At 38.2% G+C, this 14,003-nt stretch overlaps 2 protein-coding genes across 3 annotated transcripts in view; both read left to right on the plus strand.

The window, feature by feature from the left end:
- Positions 1-2,284, plus strand: part of stac (SH3 and cysteine rich domain) — a 33,005-nt gene extending 30,721 nt beyond the window's left edge. For both annotated transcript variants that reach the window (XM_039786734.1, XM_039786735.1), the window contains one exon: positions 1,491-2,284. In XM_039786734.1, the coding sequence (XP_039642668.1) occupies positions 1,491-1,589 (99 nt within the window). In that variant the 3' untranslated portion in view covers positions 1,590-2,284. The remainder of the gene's footprint in view (positions 1-1,490) is intronic.
- A 7,281-nt stretch (positions 2,285-9,565) lies between these two features.
- LOC120549666 (antimicrobial peptide NK-lysin-like) lies at positions 9,566-12,541 on the plus strand. Its single transcript, XM_039786730.1, has 5 exons — positions 9,566-9,673; positions 9,754-9,839; positions 10,889-10,966; positions 11,066-11,220; positions 12,244-12,541. The coding sequence occupies exons 1-5, from the start codon at positions 9,625-9,627 to the stop codon at positions 12,317-12,319; spliced, it is 444 nt and encodes a 147-aa protein (XP_039642664.1). The 5' UTR covers positions 9,566-9,624; the 3' UTR covers positions 12,320-12,541.
- Positions 12,542-14,003: the final 1,462 nt, after the last annotated feature.

Here is a 14,003-nt window from a genome sequence, read left to right on the forward strand (position 1 = left end):
CAGTAACGATAGGTTTGTTGTTAAGGTTAATTGCCTGCCCTTTAGAGCCACAAAGACAAAACATAAAGGATTAATTTAAACCAAACATTAGCAGGGTTGATCACTTGAACGTCCTCGTCATCCTGTGTTGGCGAAGCAATGACCTTTATTGTGGGGACATTAAAACTTCCACATTACACCTGTGTCTAATTCATGATCACACCCTAGCCACTGAAGCACATCGGATTCACATCATCCAGCAGCTCTTTAGCCAGCTTATTACCCTTCTGCAACTCCCACGTCTCCTCTTACCTCCAGCGACTCTTCCCTTGCATATGATTATTCACTGAATAGCTTAGAGGATCCCTCTTAGAAGTTACCATTGGATTAGCATTTTGGCATAATGCTGTACTTAGATTAGCCCCCCCTTTTCCCACAATGCTTTCCAGGACATGATGGGACTCAGAGGAGACTAAAGTAAGCAACCCCCAGTGGAGATAAAACCACTGAAAACAAGATGATTCTGTGACCTGCTGCCTTTCTTTTCCAGTCACACAAACCCAGAGGGAGATTTTGGATAGTACTAACTCTAACCCATGCAAATATGATGTGTCGTGGTCCATCATGAGGGACTTTTTTTGTTGATATAAAATAACAGTATTTATTCATCAGAACACCCCCTATCAGGTTTGGATCTCAGTACTTACAATCAGTAGACTGGGTAAACCCAGCTCGATCTGCCGGCGATTTGATTTCGCCCTGCAGCTCAGGTTCTCTTAATACATCCATGCTGGAAACCTGTACGTTTATCTATCCTGCTTCCATTACAAATTTACAGGAACCAATCACAAACTGGCTTATCCACCTGTCGCGCTACTGACGGCTTTAACACGATGACGATAGAGAAGCGACCAAGCAGCTTCTTGTTTACATTCAACAAGCCGGCCACCGAAGTGCAGCTCTCCATGGCGGCAACCTGTTGATGCCGCTGTCGCTGCTACATCACCCGGATCGTTGGTCTGATTGGTTGAAGGACTATCCAATTGGATACAGAGTCATTTGAACTATGCCTGTTGATCATGCCTCTTGTACAGAGAAAATACAGAGCAGACTCTCCAGACTAATGTTCAGTATAAAAGATTGAGCTTGTTATGGTGATAGCCAGACTACACAATCAGTAAACTAATCATAGCAATATTATTAACAGTAGTAATTGGTTCATACATAAAAAGCTTTTCTGACAAATATATTGTCAGAAGACCATGTAGCAAGTAGTATGTACTGTAGTAGAAGAGTTTTAAATCAACATGAAAACTGAAATGCGGGCCTAACTTAAACCTTGAGAAAGAGCCTCAGACTGAAAGTATGTGACCAATGGTATGTCAACAGTGTTGTCCGTATGCTTTTCAAATGTTTTAACCAAATGTTTTGTACTATGTTTGACTACTTGTTCACTGTACTTTCTATTCCTAGTTTTCACATTAAAGTAAAAATTCATTTTTTCCCCTTAGATCTGTGTGAGCAGTGAGAGTGAACGCAGCGGCTTCATCAGAGTGGGGAGTGGAAAGAAGAGAGGCTTTGTGCCCTATGACGTTTTGGAAATCATCTGAGACAAACATTCAGAGAAATGAAGAAAGAGAGAGAGAGAGAGAGAGAGAGAGAGAGAGAGAGAGAGAGAGAGAGAGAGAGAGTGAGTGAAAGACAGAGGGGGGGGGGGGGTAGGATCTGTTGCCTGGATGTTAGAGGAGGAGGAAAGTGAACCTGCAAAATAGCTACAAGGAACCAGTGAGGGAGATTTGATGTCATGGACATAAAAGTGATGCTGGCTTCGTCAATGATGAGGACTCTACTCAGTTGCAGGTCAGAGTCTCTGTACCTTACTTTACTTCCTCTCAGCACAGAGAAAGATGCTGAAACGGCAGACTGTTTGTTGTTTGCAGGGAGACAGGAAATCACTGTTTCACTGGACTTGACTTAATTTATAGAGCCAATGTGTGTGTTACTTTTCCCCTTAGTTTTATTCTGTTACAAGCTGTTCATTTTTGGAAAGTGGAACAGCTTTCTGGCTGTTTCAGCCAAAGAAAAGGAAACACACACTTACTACAATGATTATTTTTCAAGTTTTCAGCACACACAATGGCATTCCCCTTACAACTAGTTTAGTTTCTCATGCTAAGCATGCTTCGTGCTTTTAATGCAAAGTAGTCTGCAATAGACTCCGAAGTGTCTGATTATTTTGGATGACAAAATCCTTGGTGTCAAGAAAGGTGATGGAAACATTGAATAAACAAATACAAGAACATTTCTTTGAAGCCTCAAATCTCCCTTAAAATATATTTAACTTCTACCTGTCATATATCTTTCTGGTAAAGGTAAGGTAAAGGTAAAGGCACTTTATTGTCACATACACATAGATGTAGCGAAATTCATTCTCTGCATTTAACCCATCCTTCAAGTGAGCAGTGGGCAGCCATTTACAGCGCCCAGGGACTCCAGATCTGAGCCAGTGCCTTGATCAAGGGCACTGACTGGAGAACCTAGTACATGTTTTTAGATGGTGGGGGAAACCGGAGCACCCAGAGGAACCCATGCAAACATGGTGAGAACATACAAACTCCACACAGAATGGTACAGTTACAGTCCTATGAAATAACTTCAAAAGGTTTCCATGTGTTTCAGGTGAGAAACTGCACATCGGATGCAACAAAGAGATGTGTGGGAGTATTTTCAGAGGAGTTAGAAACAATCAAAGACTTCAGAAATTCTCAGTGGTCTTCCAAGAATACCGCCCTCATATTCCCTGGGTTTATAATTATTACCCAAACATTCTCAGTATCTATTAGCAATAATTTACTTAATTAAAGCTTGTCTTTAATTAAATTTTCTCTCTTTTTAGTCGTTTTTGTCGAAAGATTCACGGCTTCATTGCTATTAATACAGGATCAAATCAGGACATTCATGATTTAATGATCGTGTGATCTGCTGGGGATGACCTGTGAACACATGATGGTGCTGTAAGACAATGAAACATTTCTAGTTGGCGTGTTGACTTTAAATGTGATCACTCTCGTGTGGTTTTCCTCTTTCTCAGCACAAACAGTTCGGAACAACACTTCTTGTTCAGATTCCAGTTAAGTTCGTTTTAAAGAGGTGTTGCATCATAGTAGATATAGTATATATCTCTTAAAGGGTTGTTCTGCACTGAAACTTGGCTTTATTGAATGTCCAAGAACTCCACATTGTACATAATGTACATACAAGATTAAAATGTCTTCTTTATCACAATAATGATTTTTGTGGTGTCTTGCATATTTTGTCCTCTTTCTGTAAAACAGAGTTTTTACAATGAATTCTATAAAAAAACACATGCCTAATATTTCACATATCTCATCCTGAATGTTACTTCATCCGTCTGTCAGAAGGATTCCTAAATTTCTGTCATGGTTCTCTTTTCTCTGGTGCTCATTCATTTGCAGTCGATAATAAGCTTATCATTCGCTCAAGTGGGCCCAACAAAAATGATGCATCATGCAATTATCCATATTATAATGTGATTTAGTTGCAGTAAAAACAACTGGATTGTGACTCAGCTATTAAGAGTGCGTAAAAAAACAAACCTATTTTTTACAGCAATAAAGACAAGTAATGTACTGAGATGCTTTTATGAAGTTTTATATACAACATTTCCTTTATTTCAGTTTTCACATCAGTCCCAGTTTTCACATCAGTCCCAAACTCTAAGTTATGCTTCTAATTATGGACTAATTATAGAAGCACACAATCATGGAAAATCAAATGAATTTGCTAAATGAGGTAGTGCATCGTGCACATGTTTCAACAAGACAATTGTTATCTAAATGCATTCTCAATCACACAGCCATCAGTACACGACTGTACAAGGCATTATGAATGTATTAGAGCCCATTCTGATGCAAGAAAGACAAAGAAAGACTGCATGTGTCTAAAACATAAAACATTAAGCCTTTTCTATTAATGCTGTGTGGCACCAGTTTATTGTGCATTACTTTGTAGGTTCATGAATATAGTAATCCATAACAAGATTTATTCAAAATGTACTCCTGCAATAAAAACCTAATTTAAAATTCCAAAACAGATGACCCCAAACAAGCCCAAGATAAAAAGGATAGTAACATCAGTAATCAATATATCTCTATTTGAGATTGTCAATTCATTCTTGACCTTCATGAACAACAGAAAACCTCTAAAAGTGGTCAGAATGTCTTTCATTGTACATTTTTATCGAGTTTGTTCAATTTTGTGCCCATCCTCCAAACAAATCATAAGGTTAATCAACCAAGTTTGAACATCTACAGTTTCATGTCGACTATGCAAACTTCCTCTGTTGATAAAGACTGAGTGATACGGCTGAAAGTTGGAGAACAAAGGAGTAAGTGGACCTTGAGCGGAGATTGTTTTGTCACTAGCTGTATTGTTGCAGCTTGTTGTGAAAGCGAGATCATTGGCAATCACTTTGCTGTGTCACTAATTTGGTTGTGTCATGCAATAACTCAGAGGTTTTCATTTTATATTCATTAGGTTCGTTAGGGATTTTGCTTACACTGTTATCCAAAGTGTAAAAGAAACTATAAACTGTTATTTCCAGGACACTTTATGATCTCTTCATCTCACAGTTCATTAAGTCTTGCTGGTTTAGCCCCATTTCATCTCCCGGACCATCTGACCAGACAATCTGCGCACCCTGCAGTCCACCATGAGAGTCTGGTTCAGACTTTGGAGGCTTCAACAGCTCCATTAAGCAATGTTTAAATTGTCTCTGGAGGCACAGCCCAACTATACAAGTTGAGACAACTACAGGCAGTTTTCTATTTCAGTGTCTGCCCATTTTCCTGTTCTGTGTCTGTGTAATGGCACACACCAGGCCGTCACTGCAGGGTGCCGGCAGGTCTCAGAGAGTTTATTCTAGCACCACCTTTTGGTTCATTAGAGTAACAGCAACATCTAGTTAATGTTGAGCTTACTCCAGGGCTGCCACAGCGCAGTGGAGATAATGTAGGTCTGGCAATACAAGACAACTGAAGAGCTGATTCTGTTCCAGTGCAACAGCATCTGAACTACTGAGGAACAAGTCACATTAAATCATGACTTTTCAAGTTGTGAATAATGCAAAGTTGTAGTTTGTGCAAACTCTTTTTTACTGTATTTATAGCTGTTTATTTCCAGACAAGAGAATACAGAGGTCAGAGTAGGACCACTTTATCAAGTGATTTTTTATTTTTCTTACAGAACAAATTATATATAACAACAGAGGTACTCATTCACAATGTGTCTGAAATTACAAAATGATTGGTGACACTTCATTTCTTGGCCCAACAGAAGGACTCAAGTAGAATTTTTTTCAATGCAAAAGTTTAACTTAAAGCTGCAGTAATCAATATTGTTATATGAATGTGAAAGGGGTTGCTTGTATTGGTAAGGCACAATTATGATTACTAGCCTACAGATTATTAGCACCCAATTCTGCTGGTCCTCTCAGCTCTAAGGAGCTTTATAGCATCTTCCATCTCATTGTTTCAGTTGTCCGGCCCACAACTTTACTGGTTTTAGTTTACTCTCTCCACTCTAATAAGTGTTGTTTCCAGACGCAGCAAAGAGCTCTTTCCAGTGAAAAGAAACGCTAAAAACCCACTGTACACAACCTGGTCAGCACCAATCAGAAGACAGACACAGTTGGCGTCTAGCTGGTGAACATAGTGGAGCATTTAGCAGCTAAAGAGCCACATATTTCCTGCACAAATTGGAGAAACAAAAAAACAGAGCGAATACTGGACTTGCATTCGCCAGGTGACCAGAAACAAGTGAACTATAATGTTGCTCTGTGGATGCTGGGTGTGTAAATGGGTAATTGTTTGCTAACACATAACTTTATAAGGTGATAATATGTTAATAATATAATTGTGTTTACAGCTTGTTTTGCTAAGTAGCCAAATAAAAAAATAAAAATGCCAGTTCAAGTCAAAACCTCACTTTTGGTCAATGGATCCCTCCATTTTATTTATGTATCTTCAAAGATCAGTTTTAAATAGGAACAATGTTCATTATGGATTAGACTGTTAAAGGGAATATGTGGGATATTCCAGCATTTCCATATCTACAAAAGTGACACACAGTACATGTAGCCTATATCTTATACTTATTAAAACAATTAAATTAAGTTAAAAATGGTTTACATGTTTCATAATGTGCATGTGAAGGGGTGTATAGATGAACTGTGGGTGTTAAATATAATTGAAGTGTGAAGCAGGAAGGAAACAGACAGCCTTTAGCACATTGTTGGTGGTGGTGTGGGTTTTACTTTAAACAGGTGAAGAAATATCCTTGTTCATATTTTGCTAAACCCCTCAGTGAACTGCACATGAGGACAAAACACAACAAGAAGTTTGTACTCCCGTTAAAGTGAACTGAATTGCAACAGTCTACTGGGCCATGTGTTTGCACTGCTCTCATTAACTTGCAGTGGAGCCATAAATGTCGACACACATAGTTTCCTAAAGCACATTTGGTAAGTTAACACCCACAAACCTGCTCTACGGGCTAACATGAGGGTGTTTTTGCACATGAAATACTTCTTCAAGGGTGAATTTATACTTAGTCACTAATTGGGTTAACACTAAACCCGTCAGTATGGAGGTTTTGTGGTCTTTCAATGATAATCAAATGCAGTTGGAGTGCAATTTGATCACAGCATCTTTTTTCATTGAGCTTCCAAGTGGCATGTGAACACACTAACCCAACATTCCACATTTATCACTCAAGGATAATGTATCTTTAACAAAAATGTTCTGTATTGCCTCTCTGAAACAAGTTTCAAGTCCCTGAAAGCTGATTTCATAAAGCATACCGAATACGGACCAGGTGCTGTTTTAAACATGCAAAAATTAGGTACTTACAAGGGGAAGAGAAAAGGAGATTTTAATGATTATGATTAAAGCCACAAGCAAAAAAGTCTGAATTCCCAAGTGCCTCATGCAGTGTGCTTCTGCCCACGTCACTAAAATCATCTTTTGACTGCACTTTACATCGTCCATCTCACAACAGAAGCTTGTCAGACCCGAGACCTAACAAAAGACAAGGATTACATAACATATTTTATATTTCACCCACGGGTGCTTACAGGTGTGAGCTAACCACGAGGGACCCTGAGCACTTACAATGTGAGGGCCTTTCAGTCTCTAAGCAAGTGTGACTAGACTTTAACAAACCGATTAAACTTAAACTGCATTGAAATTGAAGTATGAGGACAATATAAAACAGCCTTTTCTTTAGCAATTAGTCATAAAAAACAAAGTTCAATGTTGCCACAACAACAGCACGTTGGTACCACTAGACACTTTGTCACTTCACTCAAATAGCAACAACCAAAAAAACATTGTCTTACCCACCCCTTCTGTAAATATAAAACCATCTGCTTGACTGAAATATCTATATATAATAATATTGGCACCAAACAATAAAGTAAAACAGACTGGCAGTTTGTTTGTGGTACTGAACTCAACCGCAGTATGTCTTTCTATCATTTTCTATAATCCACAGATTTTACAGTGCATCATTTTACAAGGCACTTTGTTTCTAAGAATGCAAGTTAAATTTTTTTAAATTTATTTTTTTGTGCTTTGGTGGAGGCAAAATCACTGCACATAATCGTATACACAGCTAATAGTAAAAGAAAAGTGAGAAAATTAGTTTCATTGTGATTTAGGGTGAGTGTATGCGTTAAAAGTTACTATAATATTAATGTATATAATTTTAACTAACTACAATGTTAATTTTCACCACTATCTGATGAACTATATAACAGAGATGTTCACAAATCAATTTTTGGAAGTCCAAGTCAAGTCTCAAGTCTTTGAGCTTGAGTCCAAGTCAAGTCTCAAGTCTCTGGCCATCTGATCTGTCCCTAACACTGTATTGTTAAATCTTATGAATTCAAAGCATGTCCTGTAGCTACTATTCATATAGTACAGTTACAGAACAACATGCATCTCAGTGTCATTCCAAATTACGCACAATAAGCAGTTTGAACTCACTGATGTAATGCCATTTATTTATTTTCTAAGTGATCCGCTGCGCCACGCATGAATGAAATAATTAAATAGTAAATAGGACTACAGTAATAAAAATATGTGCAGAATTAAGACAGTCAATACGGCCCAGTGTTTGGTGGACCGGGTACACCTTGTTCACTTAATAGCCTACAAATCATCCACGGGATCAATTACGCATCACATGAGTTTGCCCACGCGACACAGCGTTTGTTCCAGGGGAGATGGATCCGTGCGTCCCGCCTCCTGTGCGCCGTAGATGCCTGAGCCTCAGCAACTACTAACTATACAGATACAATGTCCCTGTTCCCAGAATTAGCACAACACTTTGCGATGGTTAGCTTGTTACCTGTGACGATATATGCTTAAATGTAATGTCTCTTTCACATTAGTGTGTGAGTGACTGACCTATTTGGGTGTGTTTTGAGATGCCTGATGAAGTTCGACGTTGTTGATCCGGCATCATTTATCTTGGTGCCACACACCTTGCATGTAGCTGTTTGCTTACTGCCACTATTTACAAAGTTATTGAAAGCAAAACTAATGACAAAAGGCACAACTCCAGGAGGACTTGGTGCCGCCATCGTCAATGTATTTTTTTATATGTGAGTGCGTGCACATCTCTGCTATATAAATATATATTTTACTATTTGATGTAGAGTTAGCTTAAAGGAACATGCCGACTTATTGAGAATTTAGCTTATTCACCGTAACCCCCAGAGTAAGACAAGTCGATACATACCCTTCTCATCTCCGTGCGTGCTGTAAAGCTGTCTGACGGCTCCAGCGGCATCAGCCCATAACAGAACAGGCAGGTGAATGGTTCCAGTAATCCTACTGCTCCATAAGTGACAAAATAACGCCAACATGTTCCTGTTTACATGTTGTGATTTGTAGAGTCACAGCGTGTACAAAAAACAACGTAACATGAGACACAGCCATCTTCTAACCGTAAACAAACCAGGAACTATATTCTCAGGCGGAAGAATATAGTACTTGGGCGGAGTGATATGCTCGCAGCAAGCCTGTCTGAGAATATAGTTCCTGGTTTGTTAAGGTATAGAACACGGCTCCAACTTTTTTGTTGCCGTTTGTGGAGCCTGGGCTGTCTTCAAAGACCGCGTTTTTTACAGTGTGTTCTTGGGATAGGCAGCTAGCGGATAGTGAGGAGATGTTTGCTGTATGTGACAAAAAATGTCACATCACTTTAGAGCACCTTTAAGGGCGACCCACAGGAACTGCTCAGTGATTTTTGTTTCAATTTGAAAATAAAGATTTTGATCTACGACAGATTAGATTGTAGTATTTCATGCCGAAATGTCAGTGATATTAAGATAGTGAAGATTTGTGCTGCAACACTGTGGCTCGAGTGCAACATTTCCTTGCCAAAGAGTGAGTGCATTGACGGGAAAATATTCAAGTCAAGATGAGTGGGTGTGGGTGTGAAGAGGGGTCTGTGGGAGCATGCATGAGTGTTGTTGTGAAGCCCCTTCCCTCTGCTGTGTATAAAAAGTGTGTTATCACCAGACACACACACACACACACTCAGAGATCACCGCCAGCAATGGAAACATCTTCAGTCCTCCTTGTGTGCATTCTGGTGACATGTTCAGGTGTGCTGTTTTTTGATTGTATAACATTGTCTTTATCATGGAAGCTGTTGTTTAACATTTTCTGTTTTGTCTCTTCACAGTCTGGACAGTCCACGGTGGAAGCTTCGAGGTCAGCATTGATGACCAGGAGCAGGTGGACGTGGACATTTCGTTGAAGGCCAGCAAGGTAACGTAAACACGTTGATGGTCCAGCATTCAACACTAAACTTGACTTTGGGCTTGACCTAAACCTAACCAATCAAACCTTTAAACCTGACTTTATTTCTGATTCCAGCCTAAACCCAACCTGAATAAACTGAGGCTCATGATCAGTGGTGGCAGTAGTGCTTAGATCTTTAGCTAAGTAAAAGTACCCGTGCAAGAAGTAAATACAGAAACAGAATTTACTTAAAGTTTCAAAAGTTAAAGTATTCATTCTGCATAAAATGGCTTGTGGCTGGGGGGTCCGTGTAACGCTTATCAGTTAAATTTTCTAAGCACAAACGGACATTTGGAAAAACAGAAAAATGGGTTTAAATATCCAATTTTTCATTTTTTTCCGCTTTGACAAATTAAAAAATTGGATCTTTAACCTGTTCTTCCAATTTTCTGTTTTATTCAGAGGATCAGAAATTTAGAAAAATTACTGATAATTCAATTACTTGACAATGGTATTCTCTCCCTCGTTCGCCTAGCTACAACCCCCCCCACTCGAAACCATCAGTTGCAAGCACCTCTGACCCCAAAGTCTATCAGTTTTTTCATTTTGGTCCATATGCAGTTAATATTCCACAAAGTAGAGGAAGAGAATACCATTGCAGTATTGAATAATTGGAGCTCAGACGCAATTTTGTAATTTTCTCAATTTCTGATCCTGGGAATAAAAAACAGAAAATTGGAAAAACAGGTTAAAGATCCAATTTTTTTATTTGTCAAGGTGGAAAAAAAGTGTTCTGTTTTCTGTTTTTCCAAATGTCCGTTTGTGCTTAGAAAATTGAACTGATAAGCATTACACTGACCGTGGCTCATATAGTATTAGCCTACTTCGAATTTTGACAAATACATTAATACACACTTAAAATGTCCCAATATGCACTTACGAATAATGTGTTCCTAATAAAACCATTTATTAGTTGTTTAGTTACTGTTTATTTAACATTTTCCCATGACATTAAGTGTTATTTTCAGAAGTCATCCCTTTGCTAAGTATTAAAAATATTCCACTTTTATCTGCAGCTTCCAGGTGTGTGCTGGGCGTGCAACTGGGCTTTAAAGAAGGTGAAGAAACAAGCTGGACGTAACGCCACTGTGGAGGTAAAAGAAAATCTTAATGACTGACATCTGAGTGAGCAGTATGATCTAGTTGGTGGTGCATTGTGTTATGAGCAATAATGATCATTTCTACTCTTACAGAAACTGACTTCAATGTTAAATTCCATCTGCGACCAAATTGGCCTCTTAAAATCTCTGTGCCGCAAGTTTGTGAAGACACACCTACCAGAACTAGTTGAGGAGCTCACGACCACTGATGATGTGAGAACGATCTGTGTCAATGCTGGAGCCTGCAAGTGAGTTACCAGCCCGCCATTATATCATCCAACTAACAATATAACCTTAAATAGTGTCTCCAGAAAGGCCTTCCACACATTTCATTATTCAGATATTATTACAACTCAGGGACGAATCCTCTTTCTTTCAACACAAAGTAACCACAAGTTTTACTTGAGTATTTTCCAATTTATGCTACTTTATACTTCTACTCCACCACATTTCAGAGGAAAATATTGTACTTTTTACTCCACTACATTTATCTGACAGCTAGACATATGATCAGTTTATTACACGTGACACTGTTATAGATTAAATTACACAACACAGTATGAGGTAGTTAGGTTTCACATCGACCAACTACAACATTAAACCACTTACATATTAACATTTATAACAATTATGGATGCACCGATCCAACTTTTTCAGTACCGATACCGATACCGATACCTGGGCTTTGTGTATCTGTCGATACCCGATACCGATCCAATACCATTGTTGAATTAATAATAAACTTTATACCTTCCACCTTATACCTTCCTTCCACTATGTGGAAAAGACTAAAAGCACCAGACTTTCCTAACTAAACATTACTTTCCTAACTAAGACAAAATAACATAGATGTAATGTATTGAATTCTTATTTATTTGTACACTCAACTCTTCCAGCATGCGACACACATGCAACAGGGGGGAGAAAAACTAACAAAACTGGATCGGCACGTGGATCTGTTCATTTTTCCGATCCCCAATCCAGCTATTTTGTCAATATTGGGACCGCTAACCGATCTTAATATTGGATCGGTGCACCGTTAATAACAATGACAGGGCCATTCTTCAAATGAGTATGTTTAATACTTTACATACATTATATTGGTAAGTAACATTTTGAATGCAGGACTTTGACTTGCAATGGAGTATTTTCACAGTGTGGTATGCAACTTTTAGTAAGGAAATTATTGAATACAACTTCCACCACTGATTCTCCATTACATTTGAGAATTATTTTGACCTTTGCCTGATTTTCTTACGTACTCTCTTCAGGCCAAAGGAGTTGTTGGACCTGCACTTCTATCGAATGGAAGAGGAGTCATCAATTGAAATGAATGAATATCCCTGATATCGTATGCATGGACAATAATTAAGGTGCACTTAATTTGTAAGAAAAACATAAACCACAATTGTTTCAGAAATCAATCAAGAACCTCTTTCAGCTTTCTTTTTGTCTTTACTTTGTGTTGCAGTTTTCCTTGTATCTTGATATAGTTTGCAATGACTGTAATGCTATTTTCTATTTCTGTATCTGTGCACAGATTATATCAATAAATGTTTGTATTTCAAATTGTATGAATATTATTTAGTCAGATGAGACACTGTGTCAGTTTAGTATTGCATCTGCACCCTTAAAAGGGAATCAATCAATATTTGTGAACATGAGCTACTCTCTGTCAAAGCCAGAAACCAGAGAAGTCTCAAACAAGTATAAAGTCTGGAGCTGCTCCATAGACTGATTTTGTGGACCCACAGAATATTTTTCTAGTTTTATACCCAAATGAGCTTTATTCTGCTTTTACTCTGAAAAACATGCCCACCGAAGGGGAAACCAATCAACACTACAAATGACAAAATGTCTGTAGCTAAAAAACATTAGATTTTTGATAATAATATGATTATTTTATCAACCTATCTCTACCAGAGAGGACAAGCTATTAGTTAATGTTAGCTTTATGTTAGCAAACTGAGGCACTTGCAAACAGAATACTGCATAGCTTTCAGATTTATCAACATCCACTATAACATGTGGTGTCTTACTGCCAACATGGTTTAGCTTAATTTATAGAAATAAAGTTGGCCTAAAACTGACATTTGTGATGACAAATTAATTCTGAAAATGGGCATAGTTTCCCTTTAACCAGTTAAAGTCTCTTAACTCCAACTTTGGTGATTAACTTGCACACTTCTATGATTCGATAACATTGACACACTTGGCTTTGAAACTATCTTACAAACGTTAAAAACCAACAAAAATTTAAAAAATCCTTTTAACATATTACATGAGACGGCCATTAAGCAGGTGACGAGGACATGCAAACCTGCACAAAAAAAGAAAACATGATTGTTATGAGATTCTGTAGACATTCACGTTCCCAGGAGGACGATTCTCTGTGATCTCCTGACTTTTCATTAACTACCATTATTAGTACTTAGTTGTGTTCGATATTGTCAAACAAAAGAGTAAAACGTTAGTTGTTCAGAGGACTTATATGAACCAGGAAGAATCTCTTCATAGAGATAAAAAAAAATAGGCCACTGAAAGACAAAAACATCATAAGTCACTTTAATTTCTTTTTACATATCAAATCATACAGTAATTCAGTGGATGCATCATGACACAAACACACTGCTACACATAACAAACTTAAGACTTTCACAGATACACATAAATACAGCGTACAAAATACATGAAACATATAAACCATTTACACAGTATGTCTGAGGGATGCCATGTCACTGGTTCTTTTAGTGCAGGTCGCCTTTTGAAGATTTCCTGTAAGTGTACAGCCTCAAGTGATCACTGCTTACTAAACTAAACCTTAAAAGGATAGCACCCTTATTAAAAAAAAGTTCTGTGTTTATGATTTCACATGGCTCAAAATTCAGTCTCAGTGATAAAAGATCTGCAATCGTCACTGAAGTACATTTTATTCCCCCCCTCTTCATGAGGAGGCTGCAGCAGAGAGCAGGCACTTGCTGTGGCGGTCAGTGAAGTGTCCATGTGAAGGACTGCTGTCCCAGCTCTGCTT

Source organism: Perca fluviatilis, chromosome 20 (assembly GCF_010015445.1).
Source record: "Perca fluviatilis chromosome 20, GENO_Pfluv_1.0, whole genome shotgun sequence".
NCBI classification, from domain to species: Eukaryota; Metazoa; Chordata; class Actinopteri; order Perciformes; family Percidae; genus Perca; species Perca fluviatilis.

Bases quoted from the DNA above. Each gene is read 5' to 3' on its own strand.
- LOC120549666 (XM_039786730.1), top strand. From the start codon at position 9,625: ATGGAAACATCTTCAGTCCTCCTTGTGTGCATTCTGGTGACATGTTCA. The intron at 9,674-9,753 runs GTGTGCTGTTTT...GTCTCTTCACAG, and splicing joins CATTCTGGTGACATGTTCAG to TCTGGACAGTCCACGGTGGA. The intron at 11,221-12,243 runs GTGAGTTACCAG...TACTCTCTTCAG, and splicing joins GTCAATGCTGGAGCCTGCAA to GCCAAAGGAGTTGTTGGACC.